Source organism: Cynocephalus volans, chromosome 10, assembly GCF_027409185.1.
Source record: "Cynocephalus volans isolate mCynVol1 chromosome 10, mCynVol1.pri, whole genome shotgun sequence".
Lineage (NCBI taxonomy): Eukaryota > Metazoa > Chordata > Mammalia > Dermoptera > Cynocephalidae > Cynocephalus > Cynocephalus volans.
Window position 1 is genome coordinate 101472328 of NC_084469.1, and position 18286 is coordinate 101490613.

An 18286-nucleotide genomic window follows, 5' to 3' on the forward strand; every position below is an offset into this window, starting at 1 on the left:
TTTTTTTTTTTTTCCATATTGATGTGCAGTTGGCCAAGTGCCATTTATTAAAAAGTCCATCATTACCCCAGGGATGTGATATGTCACCTTTGTCATATACTAAGATTCCTTTTGTGTTTTGGACTCTCTTCTGTTCTGTTGGTCTGTTTGTCCATTCATGCACCTTGCCACCTTGTTTAAATTATAGAGATTTAATAGTAGATTTTCCTGAAATCCCCACCCTGTTCCTTTCCACTTGCAGTGCTTCCATGTGGGTCTTTGGGCTTGTGGTCAGGGGCAGTTGCACATCCCCCAGTGAAGGTGCTGAGTGTTCAGCAGGCCTTGATCAAAAGTTTTCCTAGGCTCGTTAGTGAAGAAATAGCTCTTGCCTAGGTTTGGAAAGAAGAATGTGCACCCTAGAGGTGAGGCCTAAGGGGAGTAGAGTACTTTTTTCTCAGCGTTGAGTAAAAAACGGGACCATTTTTTTAATTAGGAGCCTTAGGAATCCAGCACAGCTGCTCCCTCTGTGCTCAGTTCCTCCATCACATCAATTATCAGAGCAGAAGAAAGTTATGAATTCACACTGATAATCTTAAGTGGTCCGGGAGGATTATTGCATCTCATTGCACTTTCCTGCCAGTTCTCAGGAGAGAAAAAGTATCTTACACAGTCTCTGCAGGGGATTTCTAATTACACTCTACCCTAGTCTTCTCGTGCTCTTGTTTCCAATTCTTGAGGCCTCTCCAGCAGAGGCCATCTGTGTCTTGTGTAACTTTTGGGTAACCTCTAATCCACTCAGAAACTTTTCCTCTCTAGGGATCCTACTGTGTACACCAAATGAACATCAGTTAAGTGCCTTACACTTAAGTAGGTTTGAGGAAGAAAGAGATTGATGACTTGGTCCTGTCTTTAAAGGAGTAAAGGTTTAGGAGGAGAGTTATCTATAAACAATAAATAAGATATCTAGCAGGGCAAGTTAATCCTTAAGGAGGGGATGTTGAGCTTGGGGCAACCAGAGCCACGTAGAAGAGGTGATGCAAGCTAAGTGTGGAAGGCTTATTAAGAGTGTTCAGGAACCAAACTGAATAGGCATGCCAAGCCTGAGTGCAGAGTCACTGAGAAAATGACAATATATCATTCTTGAGATAAAAGACGATCTTTGGAATAGAAGATAAAGCTAGAAGGATAATATGGGATAGATTGTATAACACACACATACACACACATATATATATATCAATATGTTAACATATCAGTCTCAATTTAAATGTTAATTGGAAGTTGATGAAAATCCATTGACCTTTGATGATATTTGCAATTTAGCAAGGTAACCAGTACCCTGTTGGGGAATGGACTGAAGGAGGCATGTTTCTATTCACTTTTGCTGCATAACAAACTGAACACAGTGGTTTAAAACAACCACCATGTATTCAGTTTAGTATTTGTTGTTTGACAATTTGGGCTGTGCTCAGCTGGAGAGTTCTTTTGGCTGTTTCCTACAGGTGGTTGCCAGGTTGGATGGGGGGTTACTTGCTCTTCACTCAAGGTCTCATCCTCCAGCAGTCTAGGTGATGCCTGTTCACACATTTCTGGTAAGTACCAGAGGAGCACAAGCTCCAGTGCACAAGCAAGGAGAAGCTTTTCTAACTCCTCCTTGTGTCAGATCTGCCTACATACACCCCCGTTGGCCAGTGCAATCATGTGTGTGAGCCCCGAGAGTGAAAGGCCACTCAAGATTACACAGAAGAGGTGTGGGTCCAGGGAAGGGAAGAAATGGTGGCCATTCTTTTTTTCAGTCTTCCACAGGCCAGTGTTATTTCTATTGCAAGTGAGAGGGAACAGCTTTATTGAGATGTAATTAACATGTAGAAAACTGCGCATATTTAAAGTATACAGTTTGGCCTGTGTGTACATACACCTTTGAAACCCTTACCATAATCAAGGTGTTGAACCTGCAAAAGTTTCCTCATGTGCCTTTGTAATCCTTGATCCTTTGCTAGGCAACTGATAGTGTGCTTTTGAGTGTGAGCAGATCACACTTCTTCAGTGGTTTATTCCATTATTGAATAGCTTGACCCGTTTTTTGCTGTGAAGAATCGAAGTCTGACTTCCAGCCACTAGTTTCCTTTCCCTGCCTCTCCTCTGTTCCCCTGCTTCACCCGAATCTTTGATCTCCCAGCAATGTGGCACACCTTGGAGCAGGTCACCGTGGAGGTCTTATTTCCCCCTCTACTGGAAGATGTGGAGCTGCAGAGATCTCGGCAGGCACTTTCTTGGAGTCCTTCAGAGTTTCTTTGGAAACTACATATGGAAAGAGCCACGTGAAGTGTTCTAGAGATGGAAACAGAGCAGTGTACACAGGTGGGAGGAAATTTCGTTTACAGTTTTGGGAGCTGATCACAGAACCACCCCCAGGAGACAAAAGCACCTTATTTTATGAGATTGAAATTCTTTGTAGAGCCACTCAGGCCCTGTTAGGAATTAACGTCTTATCTCTGAAGGACCTAAAAAAATAGATCCAGTTAATTCCCATGGTTCCTCTTTACTACTGGGGCAGAGTAAACCACGTAAGCTCTAATCACCTACTCCATGCCACTGCACCTTGAGGTCTCAGGGTGGGCGGGTGAAAGCACAGCACTTTTCAGCCCAGTTCTACCCAAGGACCACCATCCATTCATTTATTTATAGACATTAGTGTCCCTATTTAAGATATATATATATGGACACATATTATATCTTTTCTGGGCATTGAAGATAGGATAGAAGTTGTCTACAGATGGTGTCCTATCTGATTGATTGATAGAGAGCTCCTCTTTTCAATGGAAAAATATGACCCACAGTTGGATGACAGTGGCCTTTGCCCCTTTGTGCGTCTCTTCTTGAGCCTGTCTTCAGTGGTTCAGAATAGGATTTATTGTGAAATTAGGTGATGGTCCTGGATGAAGTTGGGTTTGGGCATTGGATGAGATTGGGTTTGGGCATTAGATGAGATGAGGGGGTAGGGACACCACATTCTTGCGTCCAGGCCATTGAGACTGAGCCAACTTTGTGCAAACATTTCTTTGTCAGCTGGTAGAAGGAATTGCACCTTATGGGCTGTTGGGACTTACCTCCCACATTAGACCTAAAGATACAGAACTCCTCCAAGAAGAAGGGACGTCAGTGGAAAGAAAGACATATCCTTCCCCAAAGCAATCCACTTGGAGGCAGAATTGGTAGGACAGGCTGTCATAGGGACCAGGCATTTGGCATTTTCAGACAATATAGTGATAGATCAATGATTTCTATGAATTGATCCCTTTTTGCAAAATGGAGGTGATAATGGTACCTGCCTCATAGTGTGTTTGTGAGGATTACTGACTTTGTATAATGCTTAGAGTAATGGCCTGGCACACTGAGCACAAAACAGATACTCAATTTAGCAAACATATTTAGGATCTTTCACACAGTACGCACTGGAAATAAAAGCAGATATCAAGAACAAATAAGTTTCTGTCTTCTAGAGTTTGAGAGCACTAAAAATATTCATGTTTGTTCTGCAAGTGTACTTTGGTGTTTCTTCTATTCTGGACCTAAGGCCTCCTTCTCCATACAAATACTCTGTTAACTAAAGCCCAAAACCTTAGATCCACTTTGTTCTGGGCCTTAGGACAGAGTGTTGCCCTCACTTCATTTTCCCGCATTTTCCTGTTCTTGATTATTCTGGGTCAGGTAGATCAGTGGTTCTCATCCAGGGGTGATTTTGTCCCTAGAGAACATTTGGCAATATCCGAAGATATTTTTGATGGTCATGGCTTGGCAGTGGGGAGGCGGGGGGGACGCATGGTTGCTACTGGCATCTAATGGGTTGAGGCTGCAGATGGTGCTAAATGCCCTGCAATGCATAGGACAGCCTGCACTATAAAGAAATATCTGGCCCCAAATATCAACAGTACCCAGGGTGAAAAACCCTGTGGTAGAGTAATAATTCCTAGACTAGGAACTAAGGGAAAGCTGGAGCACAATTAGCTACTGCTCCAGGTTCATTAAGATGCCTTCCTCTTGGTCCCACCTAGTTCTGTCCACATCACCAGGGCCAGGGATTTCATAGAGTGGTTGGAAGCTAAGACCTAAGAGCACTGAATAAAACCTCTCCACCCCCACCCCCAGCCCAGGAGCAGTTTGTACTCACTCTCAGATGCCTGCTGGAGAAGAACAAAGCTGGGCAGAGCTTTGAGGGTACAGAATCCTGCCAATAGATCCACCTCTTGTTAGCACAAGATGGGGACACAAGAAAATAAATGCTGTGTTCATAAATATGTCCATCACTTGTTGAGAATTTATATATTAGATAGAACACTAATTTTCTATAATCACTCCAACAATTATTTACAAATGGAGAATCTGAGGTAAAAAGTAAGGACATTGGAATCTGCCTGAGTCCAAATCCTGTACTCACCAAGAGGGTTCAGTAGTCCTCATGTCAACCGAAAAACAGTTTTTAGGTTTTTTGCTCTCAGTACAAGAAAATCTCCGTACGGAGTTGAATCATGTATGAAGGATACTTTATACAACAAAATTGCAGAAATAAGTTCTCACATGTCAATAATAACCTGGAATGTAAATTGATTAAACTCTCCAATTAGAAGATATAGAGTGGCTGAATGGAAAAGAAAGATTCAACAGTGTGCTTCCTATAGGAGACTCACCTAACTCTTAAAGATAAACATAGACTAAAAGTGAAGGGTTAGAAAAAGATATTCCATGCAAATGGAAACCAAAAGTGAGTAGGAGTAGCCATACTTACATCAGATAAAATAGGCTTTTAAATAAAAAACTCTAAAAAGAGAAAAAGGTCATTATATAATAATAAAGGGACCAATTCAACAAGAGGATATAGCAGTCATAAATATATATGTATGCAGCACTGGAGCACCTGGATATATAAAGTAACTATTACTAGTCCTAAGGGGCGAGGTATACTACAATTTAGTAATAGTAGGAGACTTCACCACCCACATTTGACAATGGGCAGATCATCAAGACAAAATAAATATCTGACTAAGAATGAAATGGGCCAAGAATCTTAATAGACATTTCTCAAAAGGAGACATACAAATAGCCAACAGGCATATGAAAAAATGCTCAACATCACTAATCATAAGGGAAATACAAATCAAAACCACCAAGAGATATCACCTGACTCCAGTTAGAATGGCTTTATCCAAAAGACAAAAGAAACAAGTGTTGGTGAGGACATGAAGAAAGGGGTACACTTGCACACTATTGGTGGAAGTGTAAACTAGTACAGCTGAGATGGAAAACAGTATGGAGGTTCTTCAAGAAATTAAAAATAGAACTACCATATGATCCAGCAGTGCCACTGCTGGGTATATACCCAAAGGAAATTAAGTCAGTATGTTGAGATATCTGCACTCCCATGTTTATTGCCACACAATTCACAATAGCCCAGATATGGAATTAACCTAAGTGTTCAACAATGAATGAACAGATTTTTTTAAAATATGGCATGCATACACAATGGAATATGATTCAGCAAGGAAAAAGAAGAATGAATTCCTGTCATTTACAGCAACATAGGTATACCTAGAGGGCATTATGTTACGTGAAGTAAGCCAGGCACAGAAAGACAAATACCACATGATAACATTCATATGTGAAATCTAAAAAAAAAAGAAAATGTTGATATTATAGAGACAGAGTAGAACAGTGGTTGCCAGAGACTGGGGAAGAAATGGGGGAAGAGAAATCGGAGAGGTTGGCCAGTGAATACAAAATTACGCTCAGGAAGAATAAGTTCTGATGTTTAATTGCACAGTAGGGTGACTGGTTAACAGTTAAGTTTTGTGTATTACATGATAGGTTTTTGAATGTTTTTGCCACAAATGATAAATTTTTGAGGTGATGAATGTACTATCCTGACTTGATTATTACCCAACATATATTATGTATCAAAACATCAGATTGTACCATATGTATGATTACTATGTGCCAATTAAAATGAACTTTTTGTTTTTTTAAGAAAGTAAAGAAAGGCTAGTAATTCATAGTTGGAATCATTTCTTTTCACCATTGAACTATGTATGCACGAATCTCTTTTGCATTTGGAAGACATTAGTTAAGTTTTCTGGTATAACCCACTTCAGGGCAGTTTATTGATTTGGCAGCCAGTGATCCCATTGTTAGGTAGATCCACATTCCACCACCTAATAATCTTCTTTAGGTATAAATATGTGGTAAAAAGATAAACATTGTGCAGAATAAGAGTACTGAGAACAAATAAACCAGAGTTTTGCAGTGGTTTTCTCTCTAGGCTTTCCATAAGAAAGTGCAAACAACTGCTTTAGCTTGAATTTCTTAAAAGCAGATCCTCAGGCAAGGGCTATTAGAGGAATTTACTGGGAACTCTTCCCAGGAAAACTGGCAATGGAGTGGGGAAATGTGACTGAGAAGAGTACGAGACCAAGAAAGGGTAAAATATCAAGTAAATGTTATCAAACTGCAAGAAGTTCACCCACCAGTGTGCAGCCCAACTAATAAATCTGTACACTGGGATTTGCAGTGGGAAAGATCAATGTTTATAGGAGGACACCAACCAAGGGGAGCAGGCTAGCTTAATGCTGTAAAGAACTGAACTCTACAAAAGCTTAGAATCATAAGCATTTATAGTATACATTTTGAGAGTAGGGATTTCAGGAGTCATGTGGGATTTTAATTGGCTCGTGGTGAAGTCAGCATAGCTGTTCCAGATAACTTGATTGATGTCTTCCTTAGCTTTTCAGGGTTTGGATAGTACATATAACAAGTTCACAGGTTGCAGGTTGTCTGAAAAACAGCTCAACACATGTAAATAATGTCATCCAGTCCTGCAACCAAGATTCAAAATATCAAATAACCATGGGAAAGAGGAAATTCAGAGAAATGCATACTCAGCTAGCTTTATGCTTATCTTCTGTTAGGGAAGCGTACTCCTATTTCTGGGAATTCAGCCAGCCAGTTTGCCTTGCAAACTTCCTCCAGGGCTGAGTCCTGCTCCAGCTCTAGGGGAAAAGGATCACATATAGGGGTCCTGCTGATCAAATATAAGGGTCCTGCTGTTTCACAAATCCTCATGAAGAGAAACTTTCACTGAATCCCACAAGGAAGCTCTGGAGACATGTAAGTCACAACCCAAGGGTCATCCCAAGCATCAGTCATTGGTTCAGGGATGCTCCCAGAGGAAACAAATTACTCAGTATATCTGGATCTTCCAGTACACAGTTAGTGTGTTCCCCCAGCCTGAGGGAAGACCTCAAAGAAGATACAAAGAATCTGGCCATTGCCAATGAAAAGCACACAGGGAGCTTCTGTGGAAATCAGTGGCACAGGGATGTGGGGGCTTGCCACGGGGATGTGGGGGGTGGGGAATGGGTGGGGCACCAGCAGCAACTGTTACTACAAGGCCGTCTGGGATAACTGAAGCAAGCTGAGCTTTTCCATCTGCCTTGTGCTCAGTGATACCTCCGCCACCTATCTAACTTTGGGTAAGACAATTCACTCCTTACAAACTAAGAATTCTTATTTCCAATGAAGACAAACTGCCTACCTTTTAAGACTGTTTTAAAAAATATAGAAGATGAATGACAAGTACCTGCCATCTAAAGAGTGCTCGGTATAGTCAGTAGTACAGGTACTGCCGCCGGAGCCAAATGGGCTGGATTTTCATCCTCATTCTGTTATTTTCCACTAGCTGCATGAAATTGGGCAAGTTACTTAACCACTCAGACCCTCAGTTTTTTTCATCTTTAGAATGGAACAGGCCTCATAAGTTTAGAGTGTGAAATGAATTAATGTATGTAAAATACTTAAAACAGTGACTGGAAATTCATAAGGACTTTGTAAATATTATATATTATTATCATTTGCCTGTATTTTCATACAGGTGAGCATATTTGCATTTCATAATAAAAGGATTATATTACATAAAAACATTTACCACATGTAGTTGTAAGGTCATCAAAATTTGATCTTGAAAACCCCACAGTTTTTTGTACATTTAATTTTAATTTACAAACATTTTTCAGCTATCGATGGATGAGTGGATAAACCAAATGTGGTAGATCAATACAGCAAGAAAATATAACCATTTTAAATATATATGCATCCAACATCAGAGCAACCAGATATATAAAGCAAATATTATCACCTCTAAAGAGAGAGATAGACACCAACAAAATAATAGCTGGGCACTTTAACACCCCACTCTCAGCATTGAACAGATCATCAAAACAGAAAATCAAGGAAACATCAAATTTAAATGGCACCACAAACCTGGTGTACCTAACAGACATATACAGAGCATTTCACCCAACTGCTGCAGAATACACATTCTTCTCATCAGCACATTGAACATTCTCCAGGATTGACTGTATTCTGGGCCACAAAACTATTCTTAACAAATTCAAAAAAATTGAAATTGTATCAAGTATTTTTTTCTGACCATAATGAAATAAGACCAGAAATCAATAACGAGGACCTTGTGAAACTACACAAATACATGAAAGTTAAACAACATGCTCTTGAATAGCCAATGGGTCAAAGAAGAGATAAAGAAGAAAATCAAAAAATGTCTTGAAACTAATGAAGACAGAAGTATAACATTCCAAAACCCATGGGATAAAGCCAAGGCAGTATTAAGAGGAAAGCTTATAGCAATAAACACCTACATTAAAAAAAAATTAAATAAACAGCCTAACAACACACCTCAAGAAACTAGAAAAGTTAGGACAAACTAAACCCAAAATAAGTAGAAGAAAAGAAATAATAAAAATCAGAGCAGAAATAAATGAAATTGAAACTAAAAATAAAATACAAAAGATCAATGAAACAATGTTGGTTCTTTGAAAAGGCAAACAAAATTGAAAAACTATTAGCCAGACTAAACAAGAAAAAAATAGAGAAGAACAAATAAAATCAGAAACTTAAATGGAAACATTACAACAGTTATCACCGAAATACAAAGGATCATCAGACTATTATGAACATCTATACGCCAATAAATATGAAAAAGAGGAAATGGATAAATTCCTGGATACATATGACCTACCAAGACTGAACCAAGAAGAAATAGAAAACCTAAACAGACATAACAAGTAACAAAACTGAATCGGTAATAAAAAGTCTCCCAATAAAGAAAAGCACAGGACCAGATAGCTTTACTGCTGAATTCTACCAACTATTATGGAAGAACTAATGCAAATACTTCTTAAACTTTTTCATAAAGTTTAAGTGGATGGAATTCTTCCAAACTTACACTACAAGGCCAGCATTCCCCTAATAGCAAAACCAGACAACAACAACACAATAATAAAAGAAAACTACAGGCCAATATCCCTGATTAACATAGATGCAAAAATCCTAAATAAAATACTAGCAAACCAAATCAAAAGAACATTAAAAATATTTTACACCATGATCAAGTGGAATTTATCCCAGGGATGCAAGGATGGTTCAACATACATAAATCAATAAATGTAATATGTCACATTAACAGGATGAAAGAAAAAAAAACGATATGATCATCTTGATAGATGCAGAAAAAGCATTTTATAAATTTCAACATCCCCTTCATGATAGACTCTCAACAAATTAGGTGTAGAAGTACAGTATCTCAACACAATAAAGGCTATTTCTGACAAACCCACAGCTAGCATCATACTAAATTGGGAAAAGCTGAAAGCTTTCCCATTAAAAACTAGAACAAGACAAGGATGCCCACTTTAACCACTTATATTCAACATAGTACTGGAAGTCCTAGCCAAAGCAGTTAAGCAAGAGAAAGAAATAAAGGACACCTAACTTCAGAAGGAGGAAGTCCCTTTGAAGATCACATGGTTTTATATAGAGAGAAACAAAGACTGTACCAAAAAACTCCTAGACATGATAAACAAATTCAGTAAAATTGCAGGATACATGCAAAAATCAGTAGCATTTCTATACACCAAAAATGAACTTGCAGGAAAAATTAAGAATACCATCTCATTTACAATAGCAACAATGAAATAAAATGCCTAGGAAGAAATTTAACCAAGGAGGTGGAATATCTCTACAATGAAAACTCTAAAGCACTGATTAAAGAAAGAAACACACACACACGCACACGCACACACACACACACAAGCACACACACAAGTAGAAAGATCCCATGCTCATGGATTGGAAGAATAATTATCATCAAAATGACTATACTACCCAAAGAGATCTACAGATTCATTGCAATCCCCTTCAAACTACCAATGACATACTTCACAGACATTTTTCAAAAAATCAAAATTTTATATGGAACAAGAGATTCCAAATAGCCAAAGAAATCCTGAGCAAAAAGAAGAAAGTGAGGGTTTCACACTCCCTGGCATCAAAATATCCTACAAAACTATAGTAATTAAAACAGCATGGTGCTGGCACAAAACAAACACATAGACCAATGGAACAGAATAGAGAATTCATAAGTAAATCCGTGTACCTACAGCCAACTGATTTTTGACAAAGGAGCCAAGAACATACATTGGGGAAAGGACAGCCTCTTCAATAAACGGTGCTGGAAAAATTGGAGATCCATATGCAGAAGAATGAAACTAGAACCCTATCTCACATCATATACCAAAATCATCTCAACCTGGATTAAAGACTTAAATGTAAGACCCAAAACTATAAAACTTCTAGAAGACAACAGGGAAAATGCTTCAGGTCATAGGACTGGGCAAGGATTTTATGAATAATACTTCTGAAGCACAGGGAACAAAAGCAAAATTAACAAATGGTATTATATCAAATTTAAAAGCTCTGCACAGCAAAGGAAGCAATCAACAGATTGAAAAGACAACCTACAGAATGGGCAAAAATATTTGCAAACTATGCATCTGACAAAGGATTAGTATCCAGAACATACAAAAAACTCAAACAACTCAGTAGTAAAAATATGATTTTAAAATGGGCAAAGGAACAAAATAGACACTTTTTAAAAGATGGCATACCAGTGGCCAACAGGCATATGAAAAAATGCTCAACATCACTAATCACCAGAGAAGTGCAAGTCAAAACTACATTGAGATATCATCTCACCCCAGTTAGACTGGTCATTATCAAAAAGGCAGAGAATAACAAATGCTGGCAAGGATGAAGAGAGAGGGGAACACTTATACACTGTTGGTGGGACTGTAAATTAGTACAGTCATTATGGAAAACAGTATGGAGGTTCCTCAAATAACTACAGATAGAACTACCATACAATCCAGCAATCCCTCTACTGAGCATAAACCCAAAGGATTAGAAATAATTGTCAAAGGGATACCTGCACTCCCATGTTTATCGCAGCTCTATTCTCAACAGCCAAGAGTTGGAACCAACATAAATGTCCATCGATGGATGAGTGTGTAAGGAAAATGTAGTATATATACCAATGGAATACTGCTCAGCCATAGAAAAGAATGAAATTCTGCCATTTGCAGTAACATGGATGAGCTGGTAGAAAATTATGTTAAGTGAAATAAGCCAGGCACAGAGAGGGAAATACTTCATGTCCTCACTCATAGGTAGAAGGAAAGGAAAGAAAGAAGAAAGAAACAACGATCATAATAATACCTGAACTTTCAGAAGGAGAGAATAAAACTTTTGTTTCTAGAGCTGGGAAAGCGGGGGAGGGGTATACCAAGAAATGGTTTAATGGACACAAAACAGCTAGTTAAGAAAAATAAGCTCTATGGATGTACAGTCAGGCTCGGCACCTATAATTAACGATAATTTACTGTATGTTATCAAGTGACTGGAAGAGAGGAGACTGAATGTCCTCAACATAAAGAAATGATTTTTATTTTGTAATGGTGAACATGCTAATTATCCTGACTTGATCATCACACATTGTACACAAGTATTGATACTCAACTCTGCAAATACAATTGCATTTCAGTTAAAAAAATAAATATGTTAAGATGTCGAAGTGAGCATCTCAGAGAAACAAAAAAAGGAAAAGGTGTCCTCCTCATGATTCTACCCAAGTTGCTCTTTCTGATGTTTTCTGTGCCATTAAGTGCAATGGATATTGTTCAGCCTTTATTTTACTTGTCCTCATAGCATTATCTTACATGGTTGACTCTCCCTCTCTTGCAACATGACTTTCTCTGGCTCCACAACGTATTCAACACCACGTAGCTGATACAGTCCCAAGGGATTCACTGAGGCAGATGCATCTCTATTTTCTTGTATACTTCAAGTCCCTAGGTACCATGGCTACAAGAAAATGAGTCTCCACAGCAGAAACACTTTTCTGAGGAAGAACCTCTTTATCTCAAAGCCAAACCAATAGTGATGCAAGAAGTTAGAGCCTCACGGGGACAGAAAGATGCACCCAGCTCCATAGCTGTCTTCTTGGAAACAAAATTAGGACATGTGGTTTCTTTGACTCATTTTCTCTTTAAGGGAGTTAAATGACTTGGAGAGTAGTACATCACAGGGACAACTAATTTAATGATGAACTATGAGAAATCTGCCTCCCTGGGGCTTGAGAAACCATAAATACTTCTCTGTAACCTCTCGTCTGCTCAGTTCATGATGCCTAACCAGGAGGAGACCTCACTTGTACCTCTTAGAGACATGAGTTAGGATGACTTTATGACAGGTTCCATCTCCCTGCCAAGACCTACTGACAGGAAGAAACTCTGGGAATGGAGCCACGCAGTCTGGTTTAAAAAGCTCTCCAGGTGATTCTGATGCATGCCAGGGGTCTTGGCCTCAGCTGTTTTGTTTTGTTTGAAATCTCTTTTCTGACATTGTTTTGATGGATTGTCTTGCTTCTCTTTTACCTCATATTATTGGATTGCACGACAGTGCTACTTAACTTTTTATTTTAATATAATCTCAGATTTACAGAAAAGTTTCAAGAACAATACAAGTAACTACTGTGTATGTCCTTTATCCTTCGAGAGTAGGTCACATTGCAGATATGTCTCTCTTTACAAATTCAGTATTTTCTATAAACACATACACTGTGTAACATAACCACAGTATAATTACCACAATCAGTAAATTAGCATTAATATGACCTTAATATGATACTATTATCAAATCTATAGGTCTCATTCATATTTCAATAATTATCCCAATAATATCCTCTGTAGCAAAAGAAAGTCCCAGATCATGCATTTCCTTTGGGTGGCATGTCTCTTTTTTTAGCCTCCTTTAATCTGCAACATTTTCTAGACTTTCTTTGAATTTTATGGCATTGACATTTTTGGAGGGCACAAGTCAGATATTGTATAGCATATCCCCAAAGTTTGGTTTGTCTGATATTCCCCACTCTTTAGAGTGAAGTCCTGCATCTTTGGCAAGAATCCCACAGAAACGATTTTTTTTTTTTCTTTTTCGTTGAATCCCATCAGAAAATACATGATATTGATGTGTCTCATTACTGATGCTCCGTGATTATCTGACAGGGTTGTTTCTATAATGGATGCTTGAGATAGATGGCTGAGATTAGAGTCAATTTTCTAGGATTCCATTTTGTTTGGGTTACTACAAAATGTATATTTAATATGGATGGTTTGCTATGAGATATCAATTCACACCTGTTAGAATGACTATTATCAAAAAGACAGAGATAACAGTGTTGGCAAAGATGTGAAAAAAAAACCCTGTACACTGTTGGTGGGAATGTCGATTGGTGCAGCTATTATGGAAAACAGTATGGATATTCTTAAAGAAATTAGACATAGAGCTACCATAGGACCCAGCAATCCTTCTTCAGGACATACACCCAAAAGAAGTGAAATCACCACCTCATAAAGATACCTGCACTCCCGTGTTGACTGCACCATTATTCACAATAGCCAAGATATTGAAATAATCTAATTGTTGATGGCTGAATGGATAAAGAAACCAAGATAGATATACATATACATATTATTCAGCCTTAAAAAAAGGAAGAGATCCTGCAATATATAGAGAGAATAAAACAGTAGGTACCAGAGTGGGGTGAGAGGAAGGAGGAAATGGGGGTGTAGGTCAAAGGATACAAAGTAGCAGATATGTAGGATCTAATGTACAACATGAGGACTATAGATAATAATGTGTTCTGTTTGGGATTTATACTAAACAAGTAGATTGTAGGGGCTCTTGACATACACACAAAAATGGGTAACTGGGAGATGATGAATATATTAATTTGTTTCACTATAGAAACCTTTTTACTATCTCTATGTATCTCATACCATTAAGTTGTATACTTCAAATATACATGATGAGATTTGGTTTTTAAAAGCTTGAAAAAAGGCTACAAAGGTACACAGAGACTCCATTTCTTAGGATTCCATTTATGAGAGAAAGGAGATCTTAACTCTTATGCAAAATGACTGACTTCACAAATAACTAGAGCAAAAAGCATGGACATCATTTTTATTATATGGAGGATGCCTGTTTGCTGCTAATTGATTTTGCTGTTGTCTTTTCCTTTGTAGATACATCAGATACATGGATGCAGAAAACCAAACAGCAGTTTTAGAGTTCATCCTCCTCGGACTCTCTGAGGATCCAGAACGGCAGCACCTCATATTTGTACTGTTCCTGTCCATGTACCTGGTCACGGTCCTCGGGAACCTGCTCATCATCTTGGCCATCAGCTCTGACTCCCACCTCCACACCCCCATGTACTTCTTCCTCTCCAACCTGTCCTTGGTTGACATCTGTTTCAGCACCAGCATAGTCCCCAAGATGCTGGTGAACATACAGACAGAGAACAAAGCCATCTCCTACATAGACTGCCTAACTCAGGTATATTTTTCCATGCTTTTTCCTATCCTAGACACTCTACTCCTCACTGCGATGGCCTATGACCGGTTTGTGGCCATCTGCCACCCCCTGCACTACACAGTCATCATGAATTCCCGCCTCTGTGGCCTGCTGGTTTTTATGACCTGGTTCATTGGTGTCATGACTTCTCTGCTCCATATTTCTCTGATGATGCATCTGACCTTCTGTAAAGATCTTGAAATTCCACATTTCTTTTGTGAACTGACACAGATTCTCAAGTTGGCCTGCTCTGATACCTTCCTGAACAGCACGTTGATATATTTTATGACGGGAGTGCTGGGCGTTTTCCCCCTCATTGGGATCCTTTTTTCTTACTCCCAAATTGTTTCATCCATACGGAAGATGTCCTCATCCAGAGGAAAGCAAAAAGCATTTTCCACCTGTGGGTCTCACCTCTCAGTCGTGTCTCTGTTTTATGGGACAGGCGTTGGGGTCTACTTCACGTCCATGGTGACTCACTCCTCCCAGAAAGTCTCAGTGGCTGCGGTGATGTACACTGTGGTCACCCCCATGCTGAACCCCTTCATCTACAGCCTGAGGAACAGGGATGTGAAGGGGGCCCTGGGAAGACTCTTCTGCAGAGCAGCCTCTTGTCTGTGATGTATTCATTGGCCGCAAGAATAAGACGTTTTGTGGGTACCAGTGGCAAAACACACACGTGTGCACACTTTTATTGCAGTTTCTTACCCTTGGATCTCTCAAACCATATTGACTTCGCTCTCTTCTAGTTTTTACACACTTTTTAACACTCATCTCCCTGTAATTTCTTTGATGACATTTCTGCGTTATTTATTGTCCAGAATGTATGTCCTTGGTCATCTTTCTTACTTCCACACTGGTGAGTTCTAAGCTCAGACTCAAAACGTTTACTATAGCTTTGTTATCTCAAGTGTTGTTGGCATAGAGTTCTTTTTATTATTATTATTATTATTGGAACATAGTTGATTGTACGTATCTGTGGGGTACAGCATTGAATATCAATACCAGTGTGCAGTATGTGATGTTCAAATCAGGATAATTAGTATATAGAGTTCTTGAACTATTGATTGTTCACTTACTTTATTTCTGTGTGTTTTGCATGTGGATTTGTGTTGTTTGTGTGTGTCACCAGAAGTGGGTATTTTTCCTCACTGGATAAAGTATGAGTAGAATACATATTAAAATATAGCTAACATTTTAGTGCTTATTATGTATTAATTCTATGCTGTTCTCTAAGTTTTATCTTATGTAGTCTTCCCATTAGGAATGATCACTGTTACCATTTTAGAAGTGAGAAAATTGAAGCTCTGAGAGCTAAAAAAATAAAATAAAATCCCCAAAGTTACAGATGGACCAAGTGGCAAAACCAGGATTTAAACCCCAAACTCTGACCTTGAGTTCTTATGCTTATCTAAAAGGCTGTACAGCTTTTCACATGATTCGAATGTTGTGTGCACCTCTGTGGTGGATTTTACTAACCACAGACATTATTTCTGCTTATCCTCTTATTGCATCTTCCTTCGCCTTTGAAGTTAAAGGTGGCAAAATGTTTTCATCTGTCCAGTGAAATATAAGTGGAGGCGACGTATCACTTCTAAGCAAAAACAATTATGAACTAGCACATTATTCTTCATATTCATCCTTCCCTTGACATGGAGTTGTCATAAGATGAAAACAGTCTAGAAAGCTAAACCAATACATGGAGGACTCCCTGGGGTGATTTCCCAAGTTGGTAGATACTTTTTATAATAATGAAATAAGCTTTTGTTTCTTTAAGTGAATAACATTTTAGTGCTTTTCGTTACAGCAACGTAGTCTAACTTACCTTGACTGTTACAAATCCCAAGACAAGAAAACAAACTTTGAGAGCTTATCTACACTGACGGCTTTTACTATTAAGCTAAGAGTGATTCTGAGATCTCCTTTTTCATTCATTTCTAATCCTTCCATTTTTTTCTTGAGAATTTTAACTCAGTTTCATGTTAATACGTATATATATAGGTATGCATATATACACACAAATGCATATGTATTTTAACCTATGTATGACACACCTTTTTCAAAAAGAAATTATTTTTGTGCCAGAAATGCTCTTTCAATTACCAGGTAAGTTCCTTAGAAGTAGTAATCTTTTTATGGTAGTCTCATAGTCCCGTATAACTTAAAATAAGTCTGACACAGTCCACTTGCAGAGCCTTTACAGATTTCACTGGCATCATATTGTCCAACTGAACCCCTTAGGAATATTGGTCTAGTTTCCAAAATTGTAATATGGACAGGATTTTACAAAGATAAAATTCCGTTCTCAGTGCCATAATTCACAGTCTTCTTACAGTGTAATTTGTGATATCTGTATTATGACATGATAATAATGACCAGGAAGAGAGGATTGTTTCCAGGACAGCCAAGTGTTAGTTTATTTACCCAGAAATATTGCTAGCTTTTCTTGGACGATCTATTCCTGTCTATTCCTTGTAGTACTCAGCATCTTAGGATACTGAGTTCAACATCTTGGTTAACTAACTTGATACTTAGTTCAACACCTTTGCCTGTCCAGCATTAATTGTTCAACCAAATACCCAAAAGTCTCAAGGCCATACATACCAGCCAGTGAACGGTGATATATTTGGTGACAAAGAGAGATCAGGTTATCACCAGGTTACTATGTTTAAAGTAAAGACGTTCAAGAAAGGCTTACCACATAGCTTTGACCCTAAACCCTTGTTGCTTAAGGCAGTGACTGAAAATAACTTCTCTGATTTTAGCCGAAGGCACCAACATGTCTCTGAGCTCTTCTTTCTCAGTGTCTTAGTGAAGGGGCGGGGGTTCAAGTGCAGTTCTATGGACAGGATAAAGAAGAAGGAGCAGTTTTGTAGAGTATAGACAAGCCATTGTGCACAGTGGAATATTTTCAGTCTGGGTGATGGAAGAAGAATCACGTGGAAATATATGGGTGAGAGAAGTGGAAATGGTAAAGGAGTGAAAAGTCTCACTTTGGCATGTGTGTGAAATTCTCTGCATGGTTTACAGAAGAATTATTCTCATGAGTCCTCTGGAAGAAAAAGACAAAGAAGGAGGTGAATTATCCACAGTTCATGTGAGGATGGGCTTATCCTCTTCATAAGCCTGTGTTCATGCCAAGAAACTCATTTTAATCAAGTCCCGTGGTCTACCTCTGTGCTATCTAATACGGTAGCCACCAGCTATCATATTAATTTTATTAAATTTACTAAAATAAAATAAAATAATTAAATAACATTAAAGTTTTTAAAAATCAAGTTCCTCAGTCACATTGACCACATTTCAAGTGCTCACTAACTCAGATGCATAGTGGCTACCATATCGGACCGTGCAGATATAAAATATTTTCACAAACACAAATATTTTCACAAAAGTTTCATCCCAAAACATTCTGTTGGACAGCTCTTATCTAACCCGTTGTAGGGAAATAAAACTTCCCTGGATTTCTCAATCCTCCTGCAAAAAGCTC

At 38.5% G+C, this 18286-nt stretch overlaps 1 protein-coding gene across 1 annotated transcript; it reads left to right on the plus strand.

Annotated features, from left to right (window-relative positions):
• Positions 1-14478: 14478 nt before the first annotated feature.
• On the plus strand, positions 14479-15417 carry LOC134388517 (olfactory receptor 7D2). Its single transcript, XM_063111614.1, has one exon. The coding sequence runs from the start codon at positions 14479-14481 to the stop codon at positions 15415-15417; it is 939 nt and encodes a 312-aa protein (XP_062967684.1).
• Positions 15418-18286: the final 2869 nt, after the last annotated feature.